The sequence below is a fragment of the Diabrotica virgifera genome, chromosome 4, assembly GCF_917563875.1.
Source record: "Diabrotica virgifera virgifera chromosome 4, PGI_DIABVI_V3a".
In the NCBI taxonomy this organism is placed as follows: domain Eukaryota; kingdom Metazoa; phylum Arthropoda; class Insecta; order Coleoptera; family Chrysomelidae; genus Diabrotica; species Diabrotica virgifera.
In genome coordinates, this window is record NC_065446.1 from 10600085 (window position 1) to 10614318 (window position 14234).

At 32.8% G+C, this 14234-nt stretch overlaps 1 protein-coding gene across 5 annotated transcripts in view; it reads left to right on the top strand.

The window, feature by feature from the left end:
- The window catches only part of LOC126882908 (AP-1 complex subunit gamma-1), a 72236-nt gene that overhangs the window by 28062 nt on the left and 29940 nt on the right, over window positions 1-14234 (top strand). For all 5 annotated transcript variants that reach the window (XM_050647980.1, XM_050647984.1, XM_050647983.1 and 2 more), the window contains 4 exons: window positions 7230-7468; window positions 8762-8838; window positions 8909-9004; window positions 10843-11022. In XM_050647980.1, coding sequence (XP_050503937.1) covers window positions 7230-7468; window positions 8762-8838; window positions 8909-9004; window positions 10843-11022 — 592 coding nt within the window. The remainder of the gene's footprint in view (window positions 1-7229; window positions 7469-8761; window positions 8839-8908; window positions 9005-10842; window positions 11023-14234) is intronic.

A 14234-nucleotide genomic window follows, 5' to 3' on the forward strand; every position in this document is an offset into this window, starting at 1 on the left:
AAAACATTTTAGGTCATGTTTTGTCATTTGCCAGCCATATTGGATATGACATGAATACTTACTTTGATGAGATTCAATTTAAAGTCATATTGCATCGCATTCGGAAAAGAAATCCTATTCCTATAACACTAAAGGGCTAAGGATTGCAACACAAAAAATTTCACTTCACATGATAATTTCAAAATATGTAATATTAATATTTTTGTCCGTGAGTACAGTTGAGTCCCTGAATCTTTACCCGTGCGTCATCATTTAAAGCATACGAAATAAGTCGATGATAAGTCGGAAATTGAAATTTACTAAACGCAACAGCAAGTCACTTACTGTCACTTGCTGTTGCGTTAGTAAGTTTCAATTTCCGACTTATCATCGACTTATTTCGTATGCTATAAATGATGACGCACGGGTCAGTTGATACAGGTACTCAACTGTATATGAGTGATATTGTGGCTCTTTAAAAACTTTGAAATTTTGCAAATTGTAATTTTTTACTCATCCGACTCAAAAAGGTTGCCGAACCCTAAGTGCTGTTTCACATTATAAGAATTTTGAACGTGCGAGGGTTTTCTCGTGCGGTAGTTTTGACGCACCTGTCCTTTTCACACAATTAGAATTGAGTCGCACGAAGATATTTTGCTGTGTTGTTTGGTATATTATTTTTATTTACACTTTGTGGCTGAGGTAGGTACATGATACGATGTCTGGTATGTTATGTATCATTAGGATGTATCATTATTTTTTGTCCATACTTTTGTCCTAATGTACTGTAATGCGTATTTAATTCATTTGGAATTTCTATTTTGTCAGTTATTATTAATTATGTTTTTAATTAAAAGTCTTAATTTGTTTTTATAATCGTTGTTCTACTAAGTTATTAGTGGGATCTTGGATTAGCTAATTAAACTAAAAAAATGATTTTATTAACGTTTCGACTTGGGCGTCGCGTCGAAACGTTAATAAAATTATTATTTTTTAGTTAAATTGTGGCTTATTTCCCATTTAGACTAGTTTATTATAAAAATTCCACAAGGAAACAGCTTCAGAACAACATTACAATCTATGTTTTTCATGTACAGAATTTAAAAGACCCTCTGTCATCCATTCATTTTTAAATGTTGTTTCCCTCGTTTTAAATGTTGTTTTTAGATAATTTCACAGAAGACGTGACCGCAGCCCTACTCCAGTTTTCACCGAGTTGTTTACCCTATAAAACTAAATATAATTTCGTAGAATAAAAGGTATATTTTATATGGAGCGAAATCAAATTATAGCGTTGTGTTTACTTTATCGTCGAAGAAAGAGAAATAAGTGGAACCGGTTTTTTCTTTATCACCTAATTCGTCAAATTAATTAATTCAAATTAATTCGTGCGCTGTTAAGTGCACGGCATACACCATTCCAAGCATTTCTCGTCAAGTTTCTATCTTTATATATTATTGTGTTTCAATTTATCAATCAAAGATAGAATAAAAATTTAATTTTTTTAAAATAACGCGGGCACATAAATTTGATACACCCTGTATATTGATTTGTAAATATTTATTAGAAGTTAGCTTTCACGCAAAGTGAGTTTCTCTTTTAATGAGTTTTCCATGAAGAATTAAAAACATTTTTGTAAATAAAAGTGAAGGGAAAGTTATTTAGGGTAAACTATTTTAGGTTATAAACTATAAAGGGTTAGTTATTTAGTTATTTGAGGTAAAGAGAATTGGAATTTTAAATATGTTTGTTTAATGATAGGAATATTTAGATAATTTCCGAAAAGTCATAAGTTTTGAGTAGAAGTATTGTTTGATAGAATGACTGGATTTTTTCGAATGAAACAGAGGAAGAGTGGAGTGAGAAATGTTTCTGATCGGCTTGGCAATTTGGAATGGGGAAAGTTTTTTTTTTTAATGTTGAGATAGTTTTGGAAAGAGGAATTCATTGTGTTACGGGCATTCGAGAGGAGCAGTCAAAAGTTTTCGTGAGTAGTTCAGAAGCAAGTACTAGTGGTTGTGTTTGATAAGTGAGAGTAGCTGAAAAGGGGAACGAGAGACAAATCAAATCGAGAAGAAATACCTCTTTGATTCTGTAAAGTCCAAGAGAGTAAGTTACAAGAATTATCGTTATTAAAATTATTTGTGACACCAAGTAAAAAAGATACTTGGGTCTCAGGAGATTATTGTTGAGAGAAAGAGAGGAGAGAGATTTGGAGTTTATTGAATGAGTCCTGGTCAAAGGAAGTCTGGCTTGTGTTTTAGAGAAATAGTTGCTGGTATCCTGCTGGATTGTTTGCTGAGAACGGAGAGGGCTTTGATTGGTAGCCTAACATAATCAACAAGGAGGAACTGTTTGGGTCAAGAGGAGACATCATTGTGTGTGAATAAAAAAGGTGGGTCAATAACCTATGTGATGGATTTTTTTTTATAATCAGAAGTTAATTTTTTTACGTAAAAGCATATGAATTTAAGATTCCAACATTTTAAAAATTTAATAGGAAGTATAAGTAATTTTGCGAATACCAAATTTGTTTGTTTAGCTGGGTTTATTAATGGTATCAAGAACAAAGCGATAAATATTTGTTTGACTTTGATTAATTTATATGGTAAAAGTTTCTTTTGGACAGTTATGCCCACAGAATTTAATTGATAAATTTACAGAACATTGCTTTTGATAATAAAGGTAATTGTATGTTTTTATTTATGATTTTTCTATTTATTTCCTTTTCCTATTTTATCCCGATAAGGATCAACTAAGAGATACTGAAACCACGAGAGAAGATAAGTATAACATAAGATAATTTAGACATTTCTTTTATATTATAAAAAGGCACCCTGAGATTCTTTCTTAATTTTTATGTATGATTTGCGTTAATTAAATAATTGATCAAGTAAATAATAATTAATATAAAAGTAATAGAAAGCAGATCACAACAATATTTCTATTGTTTTGTCCCAATGAACAGGTCTCGCTTCAATTAATGTTATTAATATTTCACTATCAATCTGAGACATCATAATATAATACGCACCTACTTTAAACAGCCACAAAGTGTAAATGAAAATAATGTACCAAAGAAACTACCTTCGTGCGACTGAACGACAGTATCATGTGAAAGGATGCATTAAGTCCCCTATGCTACTGGGTGCGTAAAGACGGCACGGTACGGCTGCCTTCTGTTGTAAGCGAGGGACGGCATAAACACGGCGACTTCACCGATCGTTCCAACCATCGTCTGGTGAGAAAGGCTCCATACGATTACATGCGCCACCATTGGAATGTCGTCGTGAGTTCTAACCCTCACACGTTTAAATTCTTATAATGTGAAACAGCACTAAACTTGGCCATATCGTTTACATGTTACCGAATTTCGTTATCTAATCAGTGAGATTAATTGAATATTGTACAATATCATAACAGGAATCTTTTGAAGGAAGGATTGTGGTGATATAAAAACACTTAATTCAAAAGACTATATATTAACCAATAATTGACCTTGGTTATGCCTCATAGAATAATTTTTTCAAGGGTATTTAACGTTTTAAATATAAATGAGCTTGCCGTAAATGTGTCATAATAACCACGGATATCTTTTGGTTTGTAATACTTCTCCAATATAAGATAACATACCTGACTCATATATTATGCGAATGGGATATTTTATTGTTTACAAAAATACACATAAAATTAAATGTATATCAATGGCGGCTCGTGATTGTTACAATAGGAGAGCCTATACGTAACTGTAAAATATCTAGACAAATTTGCACTACCAAAAAAATGCGCCAAAAAAATGCGCCAAAAAAGATTTAATTTAAGGCCCCATTTTTTGACCATTTCATAATATCATAATTTTATAATATCATATCATTTTAAAAATAGTTAGTCTAATTGTAAAAGTGCAATACCAAACTTTGTGTTGTTTATTTGTTAACAATTCCATCTTTGTAAGTAGATATGCATATCAAAATAAATACAGATTTGAAGTTTTGCGGTCCATACAGATTGAAGGTTCACATTTTTTAAGATACTCAACTGAAATTTTTTAATTCTAAACGCGGCCTACTGCGAATCCAAAAGCACGGTAAATTACAATAGTCCCATATCCTGATGAGGAGGGAAAAACCTCCGAAACCGGTATAGACTCTTCCTGCACTCTCCGATTTAACCAGAGTATTATGCAGCTGCTGCATTTTCGTGTTGCAAAGAAATTGAAAATGTTTATACATTTTAATTCATTTGCTCTTTTGTTGAGTACTAAGGAATCTTTCTTGTTGGAACTTTTACCACGCTGAGCAGATGGGTTGTGAATTATTTAAAATTCTCTCATCTTAATTTCATCGGCATCCTGTATGATTTATAATTTTTGAAAATCTCGGGAGGTTGTAACCAAAGAAAGTATTCCACCTGTTGTCAATCTGGTGGTATGGGAACGATATTTTTTGTCGTTTTCTGTGCTACTTCGATTGATAACTTATTTTGTTAATAATTTTAGATATTGCATTTCTTAATAAATTCTCTCGTATTTTGTCTTGTTATTAAAATTACCAGAGAACGGCAGTTCTCGCCAGTGGCGCACACCGAACTTTTCGATTTTCTAAATCTGACTGAATTGAAAATTGGGCCAACTCCCATCTTAAAGTTCAGGAAAAGACTCACCCATTCATATGTCAACCATCCGTTTTGGTCCAAGGGTGTGGATTTTACGGCCCTTCCTATTTAGGGTCTGTTTTTTGTTCTCGTCCCCAAAACTTCGAAAATTTAACTCCGACCTTTGCGGCTTCTAATAGAAGCGATCATTACCTTTCCAACGCATGTCTAATTTTGAAAATCGGTTATACCGTTCAAAAGTTACCGAGCTCAGAAATATGACTCAATTTTTATTTAAAAAAGGGAAAATGTTTGTGGATATGTATGTATGTATGTGTGTGGAAAAGTTAAACCGATCTGAATTTTTTTTCCGTGTTTGAGGGTGAGGCCGATTCAGAACCGGTGTAGTTTGTGAGTTTTGACTACCCATAAGCCATCTATAGGACTTGGTAGGTACAAAACCATGGTACAATAAATTTCCCAGGTATGGCACGTAATGTTCCAAAATCGGTCGCTTTCGAGCATGACGTAGTAAAGATCCTTCTTCACGCAATATTTGAATGTAGTTTTATATGAAAGACTTTTTAATTTTAAATTTTTAATATAATTTGGCTAATTTAATTATAGTAATTATAAAGAAATGATAAACTTGTGTTATTATAATATTTAATAATAAAAAATATTTTGTAGCTAATTTAATTTTGTTGATTCTCGGGTGGTTATTTTAGCGAGGTTTTGAAACTGATATTTTAGAAACTTGTTATTTTGTTAACACAGATATCCATTATAAAGCATTTTTTAATGATTATTTGTTTATTATACATACAGGTTATTCAAGTTAGAGAGTTCGATATTTCAGTTGTTTAAAGATACAAACAAAGTAATATCCACATAAAAATGGGTCGCTACAAATTTTAAAATTATTTTCAAATATACAGGGTGTCCCACTTCTTAATTTGTTGATGATCACTTTGTAATTTAGGCACTCAAAATTTGTAGCTACACTTGAGTCCAGACTTGAGTACAAACACCAAACACAAAAACAAACAAATACACGAAAGCAAATAAAACTATATAGACACTAACGAGTAAATGTCCTTAAATTAGTCTATACAAACTATAACACATATATACTATCCAAAAAACTGAAAAAAATCGCTAAAAACGAGTTAATTATAAGAATTTTGCAAAACACTCCACATAATAGTAACTACCATTACAAATAATGGCTCACAGGGATCTTGATCTTTGCTACGTCACACGCTTGACCTCAGCTGTCAAATGTCGTGCGCAAAATTGTACCATGAAACTTTATTGTACCATGGTACAAAACGGCATATTTTTTGGCGGTATATATCTTCGGTTCAAGAAGAGACAGGAGAACAGTAAATACACCAAATTAATAGCGTTGAGTTAAGCTTTCAAATGGTGTTTAAGCTGTCAGGATCAGACATACACACGGCTCAGTATTGCTGAAAAACTCAAAAACTAAACTTTGAAAATTTTGGTTTTTCGACAATTACTCAAAATTTCAACCTACGAATTACGCCAATAACTGAGCGTTTGTAGAAGGACTCTAGACGAATCTAACGGTGTATACCTTATATCCGGGAAAATTCGAATTTTTAAGTTATAGGCTTCATAAGTATGATCAAATCTATTTCTTATGAGAAAAACGGTTTTTTAAGCTCAATAGTTCTTGTAATAGCTTCAGTTATCATATTTGACCTTAGATGCATAAGATACTACTTGTCAATACGTTTGAAACTCATGTTTAGTGAACAAAATCGGTTAAGCCGTTTAGAAGTTATTAAGCTACAAAAGTATAATCCAATTAAAGATTATTCCCTAAATGGTTTATGTAGTTGTAGTGGTTACGACGCTAATTTGATCTGGCAACGGGCAATCCGAGTTGATTTACCGGCCATCCCAATATTTTTTTCAATCTATTTCGAATAGAAAAAAAATCTAGTGTACATTCGATGGACACTAGATCATTTGGGAGATAATGCGACAAAGGCGACCATTTATAAAGCTTAACGTGTAATCGAGAAACATTGCATTCAACTTGATACATTTAATTTATAAATAACTTTGAAAAACTCCTGATACAAGAATAAAAAACCGCTAAACGCCGTAAAAATGAGTGGCGCATACAATATTCCAGCTACAAAAGATCTGATATGAATATTACGTGGCGCGAAAATGTATTTTCATTTTGATGCAAAACAAAATTCTAGTTTTATTTTAAAATATTTTTTCATAATATTTGCTAAGTTTGAAGTAGACGCGCCACAAAAGAGTTTAAAAATTCAAACTGTATCAAAGTTACTCTTTTGTGGCGCGTTTTACTTCAAATTGGGCAAATATTATGAAAAATCTTTTAAAATAAAACTAGAATTTTGTTTTGTATCAAAATGAAAATACATTTTCGCGCCACGTAATATTCATATCAGATCTTTTGTAGCTGGAATATTGTATGCGCCACTCATTTTTACGGCGTTTAGCGGTTTTTTATTCTTGTATGTAATACACTTACGACATAATATATGCCATTTGTTCATCCCGTTTGTATTTTTCCCGCCTTATAGCACTTGTATTTACAAACTGAAGTAACCGTTTTAGAATTGTTTTTAAAATCCAATTTTTCGTTTTAGTGACTTGAATTCGGCTACACAATTCGTTGTTGGATTGGCGCTTTGTACATTGGGAGCCATCGCTTCCCCTGAAATGGCTAGAGATCTGGCGGGAGAAATTGAGAGGTTAATGAAATCGCCTAACGCCTATATTCGCAAGAAAGCAGCTCTATGTGCATTCCGCATCATCAAAAGGGTACCTGAATTAATGGAGATCTTTTTGCCAGCCACGAGAAGCCTTCTTTCTGAAAAAAATCACGGTAACTATATTATACATTAAGCGCCACGCTAGTAGACACACGGGTATAGTTCGTCCGCTATAACTTTTCCCATGCGTCACGATTAATTTTCAAACAAATTAAGTCAAAACATAAAGTGAAACGAACGTCGATATGTATAATACATTTTGTATACTGTATACTATATACTACACACATCGGCGTACGTTTCACTTTATGTTTTTACTTAATTTGTTTGAAAATGAATCGTGACGCATGGGAAAAGTTATAGCGGACGAACAATACTTATGTAATTGCTAGGCTTATGGGCTAATCCGGCCCGTTATCACATGTGACTTTCATGACTGTCATGTTATGTAACCGTCATGTTATGCCTGTCACGTATTTTATAACTTTTACAACTTAAACGCATGACAACAATAACAATAACAACTATCAACTTCAATTACAACTGTTCTACAAACTGTCAACTCTCTACGTTTATATACATTTTCTTGCGTTCTAAACGTCACTAGACATTTCTAGGATATTCAATGACATCTCGAATTTTATTATATTGACCAGTTGTGTTGTTTGGTTAGATGTCTAAGGATTTCTTCATTCCTAACTCTGTTAACTCATCTTATCTTTAGTAGTCGTCTGTATGTCTACATCTCAAACCCTTCCATGCGTTTAGGCATTAAAGTTTGTTTAGCAGTAAATGGTTGACTTCAATTAGTGCGGTCGTAAATATTGTTAAATTTATCTGACTTGGCCCATTGTTAAGACCGGTCCGGAGCGATAAGCAAACGAGGTAGACAGAGTTGGTCTTTTGACAATTAACACTGACTAGACGGTACTCCTATAATAAAGCAAAGGATCCACAAAATTTACAATAATTACGACGACAAAAAAACGGATGTAAAATATATTGATTTGCCTTATATACCCGAAATTAACGTTTTCAAATGAGTTTTAAAATAAATTAAATCTATTTTAATTGCTAAGATTATAGAAAAACAAACATTCAAACATATTTAAATTTTACCTGAAACCGGGCCTTTTATACTATTATCGGTTAACCCAGGATGTTTATAGTCGGTACTATTTGAAGTCAACCATTTACTGCTAAAAAAACTTTACCTTTGTCTTTCATCTCTGTCCGTTTGTTCAAAGTAATATTTTTGCCTTCAATATTTAAGGAGCTCCTGGACCTAATATCCATATTTTTATTAGTTTTTCTTCTATATCTGTTATTATTTTGCATTAACTTTGTACAAAGAATGTAAAGATTGTTTATTGATACCAAATTATAGTGATGAATTTTATTTTTAGGTGTATTAATAACAGGAGTGACACTCATAACAGAAATGTGTGAAAATAGTCCTGATACTTTGAATCATTTTAAAAAGGTAAATAATTAACTTTGTTTAACCAAAATAATAAGGTATTAATAAATTTGTTTCTTTTTTAAATGTACAGATCGTGCCAAATCTTGTAAGGATTTTAAAGAATTTGATTCTGGCAGGGTATTCCCCGGAACATGATGTTTCTGGTGTTAGTGACCCATTTTTACAGGTAAGATCAATATTTATTTTTATTATCATTGTTAAATATTTGAGCATTTTGGAATGAAAGTTGAAATGAAGAAAATAAAAATGAACGTCTAGTTTTTATAATCAAATTAAAAACGGCGTGTGGCACTTGGAGAGTGCCACCAATAAAACCTCAATCTGTTGTTGACATAAATCGAGAGTTTCATTGTGATACAACAAGTCGTGTAGATACAGTGAATTTTTGGAATTGAAAGTCGGTTGAAAAATTAGTGCAGTCATTGAAGCTTTTTAGCTCAGAATCTTACCCTTAACTTCAAAAGTGATATTGACCCGAACTCCGTTTTCACTCTGGGGGCGGTTGCCACCCCTTTTCGGTGGTGGAATTTTTTTTTCAAAATAACCTCGGATATAGATAGAAGACCTAATTTTAAGCAACAAATGTTTCATAAAGTTTTTCCAAAAACCCAATACTTTTCAAGTTATTGGCAATTGAAAATTCGGAATTTTCTCACGATTTTCAACAGTTTTTTGCAAATATCCCCAAAAATATGCATTTTAACAATAATATTATACTGGACAAAACTGTAGCAGGTAAAAAATTTACAAATTGGTCAAAAAATCCGAGCGGTCAAAAAATTGTTATAAACAATTTAATTGTTTATAAGGCTCTGGCTCATAAACTAAAAGAGATAAAAAAATGTTTCAAATAAAATTTGTTCCTTAATAAAAAACGAAGAAAAAAACGTTTACTTAACTTAAATCCAACAATTAGAACTCAAGATATTGTAAAATTAGTGCACAATGCAAATTGCAAAATAAGTATTTTTCGAAGCTTTATCGATCGTAACTTTATCGGCTTATAGGGTCTCATTTTAAAGCTTAATTAATAGACTCTTAAACAAAGTTTGTTAAATTACTTTATCTTCATTTGTTTTAAAGTTATACCCGTTTGAAGTTAAAATTTTCTTAAAAAAATTCTACATTAATTTGTTTATAAGGGTTTCATAATAATATAATAATGATAGAAGAACTCAAAAGGAACATTTTGAGCTTAGGAAAATGTTTGTAAGTTTATTTTTGGCCAAGATATCGATATTTTGGCTACGAATTTCGTCACTTACTTGAATGTGAGCCGATCTTGCGCCTCATAGAGCGCCATTAAAATATCAATATCTTGTCCAAAAATAAACTTAAGAACATTTTCATAAGCTCAAATTGTTTCTTTGAGGTCTTCTATCATTATTGTTAATTAAAGTATAAATGTTTATAGCTCAAATTTGCTTGAAACCCTTATAAACAAATTAATGTACATTTTTTTAAGAAAATTATAATTTCAAACTGGTATAACTTGAAAACAAATGAAGGTCAAGAATTAAACAAACTTTGTTTGGAAGCCGATTAATTAAGCTTTAAAATGAGATCTTCTAAGGCTCATTTGCATGCGTAGAAGCCGAGCTACGATCGATAAAGCTTCGAAAAATACTTATTTTGCAATTTGCATTGTGCACTAATTTTACAATATCTTGAGTTCTAATTGTTGGATTTAAGTTTAGTAAACGTTTTTTCTTCGTTTTTTATTAAGGAAAAAATTTTATTTGAAACTTTTTTTATCTCTTTTAGTTAATGAGCCAGTGCCGTATAAAAAAAAATTAAATTGTTTATAACAATTTTTTGACCACTCGGATCGAAATCCACCCTCGAAATTCGCGATCAGCCGCCAAAAATCCATAAGAAACCGTTGAGTTTGTCCATCAGAATTGAAAAGGACACGGTGACTCCTCTGGCGCCTAGACTACCAGTGAATAATTTTATTTTTTGTATGACTTTTTAAATACATTAAACGTTTAATTTTTGCCTCAGGTAAAAATATTGAAGCTTCTACGAGTATTGGGAATCAACGATGTAGATGCCTCAGAAGCTATGAACGATATCTTAGCACAAGTAGCTACCAATACAGAAACCAGTAAGAATGTGGGCAATACAATTTTATATGAAACTGTTTTATCAATAATGGACATCAAATCCGAAGGAGGTCTGAGAGTAAGTATAAGTTTATGTATTATTAAAAATTTTAAGAAAAGTTTAAGTTTCTTTCAGATATACTAATTGAACTAAAAGTAAAATATGCTTGAGATTTGGTTTCAGAATAGGGCTTCCACTATGTGCTTATGCGTATTTCGTTATCATAAATCTCGTCAGAGCAACTCCATACAAGCACTGAACTGGAAACAAATCTCTCTCAACTTTCGGCGTAATTAAAATAATTACAAAGAGGTACTACTAGCACCATCTATGAACTACTATAAGTCAAAAAAGTCGGAAACTAAAATTCGTATTATTATCCTTTCCGCTTTTTAAGATGTAAATATAAAGCATAGCAGTGATGAATTAATCGATAAGGGAATCTATAATTGAATTTACGACTTGTCGATCACCGTGATAATAATCTTTAGCGAACTAGTTTGTAACGGGATAACAGACTCAGTAAAACACAGGTTAAAAATAAAATAAATATATTCAGGATATTTATATACAGTTCAAAATTAAAAATAACAAAATAAAATATTCTATCTTCGCCCCGTTCCGGAGCGAGCTGCAAAAAAGAAAAATTTATAAAAATAAAATAAAAATTCCATTTTTAATTCAGTTGCAATGCGAAGTCAACACAATCTTATTTTTCACTTAAAATACGGAGAGCATTCCAGCCCTCTGAATTGACGATTTTCGACTCTTGTTGGAGTCTCATCGGAGAGAACTCAACACCGAGAGTTTATCCCCCACACCGCAACTGACGTGAATGGACTAGGTGACTAGCGTCAGCTGGCAATTGAAAGATGAAGTAGTTTTCAATCCTAATAACAATATTATTAATATTTAAAAATATTAAAATATTACTAAAATATTTTTTCCCGGTGTGGGCGATACACTCTCGGTGTTGATCACTTAAAGTATGGAGAAGCAGGCCTACGTTCTTTCCGATGAGACTCCAACAAGAGTCGAAAATCGTCGATTCAGAGGGCTGGACTGCTCTTTTAAGTGAAAAATAAGATTGTTTTGCCTTCGCATAGCAACTGAATTAAAAATGGAATTTTTATTTTATTTTTATATTGGTCGTTACTTCTTTGAGTAACTTAGGTCCATTTTCTGTTGGAATTTACCAGCTGAACAGACGGGATCGTGAATTGTAAGTTTTTTGAATTCCCTCTTGTCTTCTTCGCTTCAGCATCCATCTGGCTTGCAAATTTTAGAAGCCATGGAGGTGTTACCAAGAAAATGGACCAATAAGTTTTCAATTTAAAAATCTTTTATAAACAAAAAAGTGAGAAGATAATGTAGAACTATTAAAATTAATAAAATTCCTTCTTAGATTAATAAAACTAGCCATAAAAGGCTTTTCCTGTAAATTATTATCAGCTGTTAGAGCCTAATCACTTGTGTCCATAAAGAATAGTATTATTGCTTAATTAAAACAGCTAAGTAGAGAAATAATAAATTAGCAACTTATACTTAGTACATAGTCTCGTTACGATAATTTATCTTCTAAGCTCAGCTGTAATGCGGTATTCAAAAGCGTAGTAATATTTTGATATTTTAAAAATATTAATAATATTGTTATTAGGATTGAAAGCTACTTCATCAGACAAATTTATATTTATAACTATTATTAAAAATATAATAACAACACAGTATAATCGCAATCACGCTTCATGGAATTAATCTATCTACACATTCATACTCGTAGCTTATCACATTTCAATCCAATGCGATAACAATCAAACACCGACACATAGTCAGCCATTGACCGTCTCCTGATTGGAGATGGCTACTACCGTTCACTGCGCATACAGTTCCGGCGGAACGCCACCTCACTACAGAGCGCGTCCACTTCGGCAAAGTTCCAATTGCATCTCTTCCGTTTGAGTTCTTCCTGGTTCAGTACGCCAAGAGAAACTCCTTTGAAGATTCTCCTTGCTTGTCTTAAATACACTCTCGGTAGCCACCACTCATTTCGCCGGACTGATGGAACGTAGGGGGGGGGCTGCGCCAATATGGAAACTCGTTCGATCCTCTGCGGTTGATCTGCCGAACGCCGGTTGCAGGCATCATATCATTACAAGTTCCCAGCGAACCTCATGTCTAGGTCTCCATTCTAAAGCCCATCTTCCATCTCTGACTCTAGCAACATGTCCCGCCTAGTTCCATTTTAGCGTTGTAATTCTGTTAACTGCAATTCTGTAAAACTGTTATTCTGTTCTCCTAACTATTTGATTTGAAACTCTGTCTTTGAGGGATATATTCAACATTTACTTCTTCATTGCTCTCTGTGCCACTTGTATCTTATGGATTACTTTTCTGTTAAGGGTCAATGGATCTGCTCCATACGCTAGAACTGGGAGTACACATTAATCAAAGACCTTCTATTTCAAGCACCTGGGAATATCTGATCTAAAGACTTCCTTCAGTTTTCCATAAGCTTCCCATGTTAGTCCTATTCTCATGTTTAACTCTGTTTGATTGTCTCTTCCTAATTTAATCCCGTGGCCCAAATACTTATTGGTATACACTTGTTCAATTGGCCTGCCATTAGTTGACATATTTTTGGTCAGTACAAGGTTGGTCGTGTATTGTGTCTTGGAAAAGTTAATACTAACCACGGAAAGTCTTAAAAAAGTTTTCAGGTATGATCTACTCGGTCTACAATAAGGACTATATCGTCTTCAATCCTCAAGTTGCCGAGAAACTCCCCATTTATGTTGACTCCAATATTTTCCCCATTATTGTTTCTCTTGGCACACAATAGAGCAGTGAATAGTTTAGGAGCGATGGTGTCTCCTTGCCTAATACCTTTCTCCAAGGGAAATGTGTTTGTGTCGCCATAGTAAAATTTCACTGCAGTTGTTGCGCTATTATATTTATAGTAGAGAGATATTGCAAATTTAACACAGCCTACGTTGCGCTATTTACACCGCGCTATTTTGACAGAATTGACATTTCTCAGAAGTGTCATAAATACAGATATTGCTCAACATATTGGTTGCGGTATTTTTACGGCTCGATTAAGATTAGTTGTTTGTCTAATTTGTATGCAATTTTGGATGAAGATTTAGAAACTCTCATTTGGGCCAATTCTAATGATGAAGACATCGAGTATATCATCTTTCATAACATTCTGAGAGATGAACATATACCTATTACATGCTCAAAATAAAAGAATTTGATTTATATGGAAGGAAGGTTTGAATTTTCTTCCA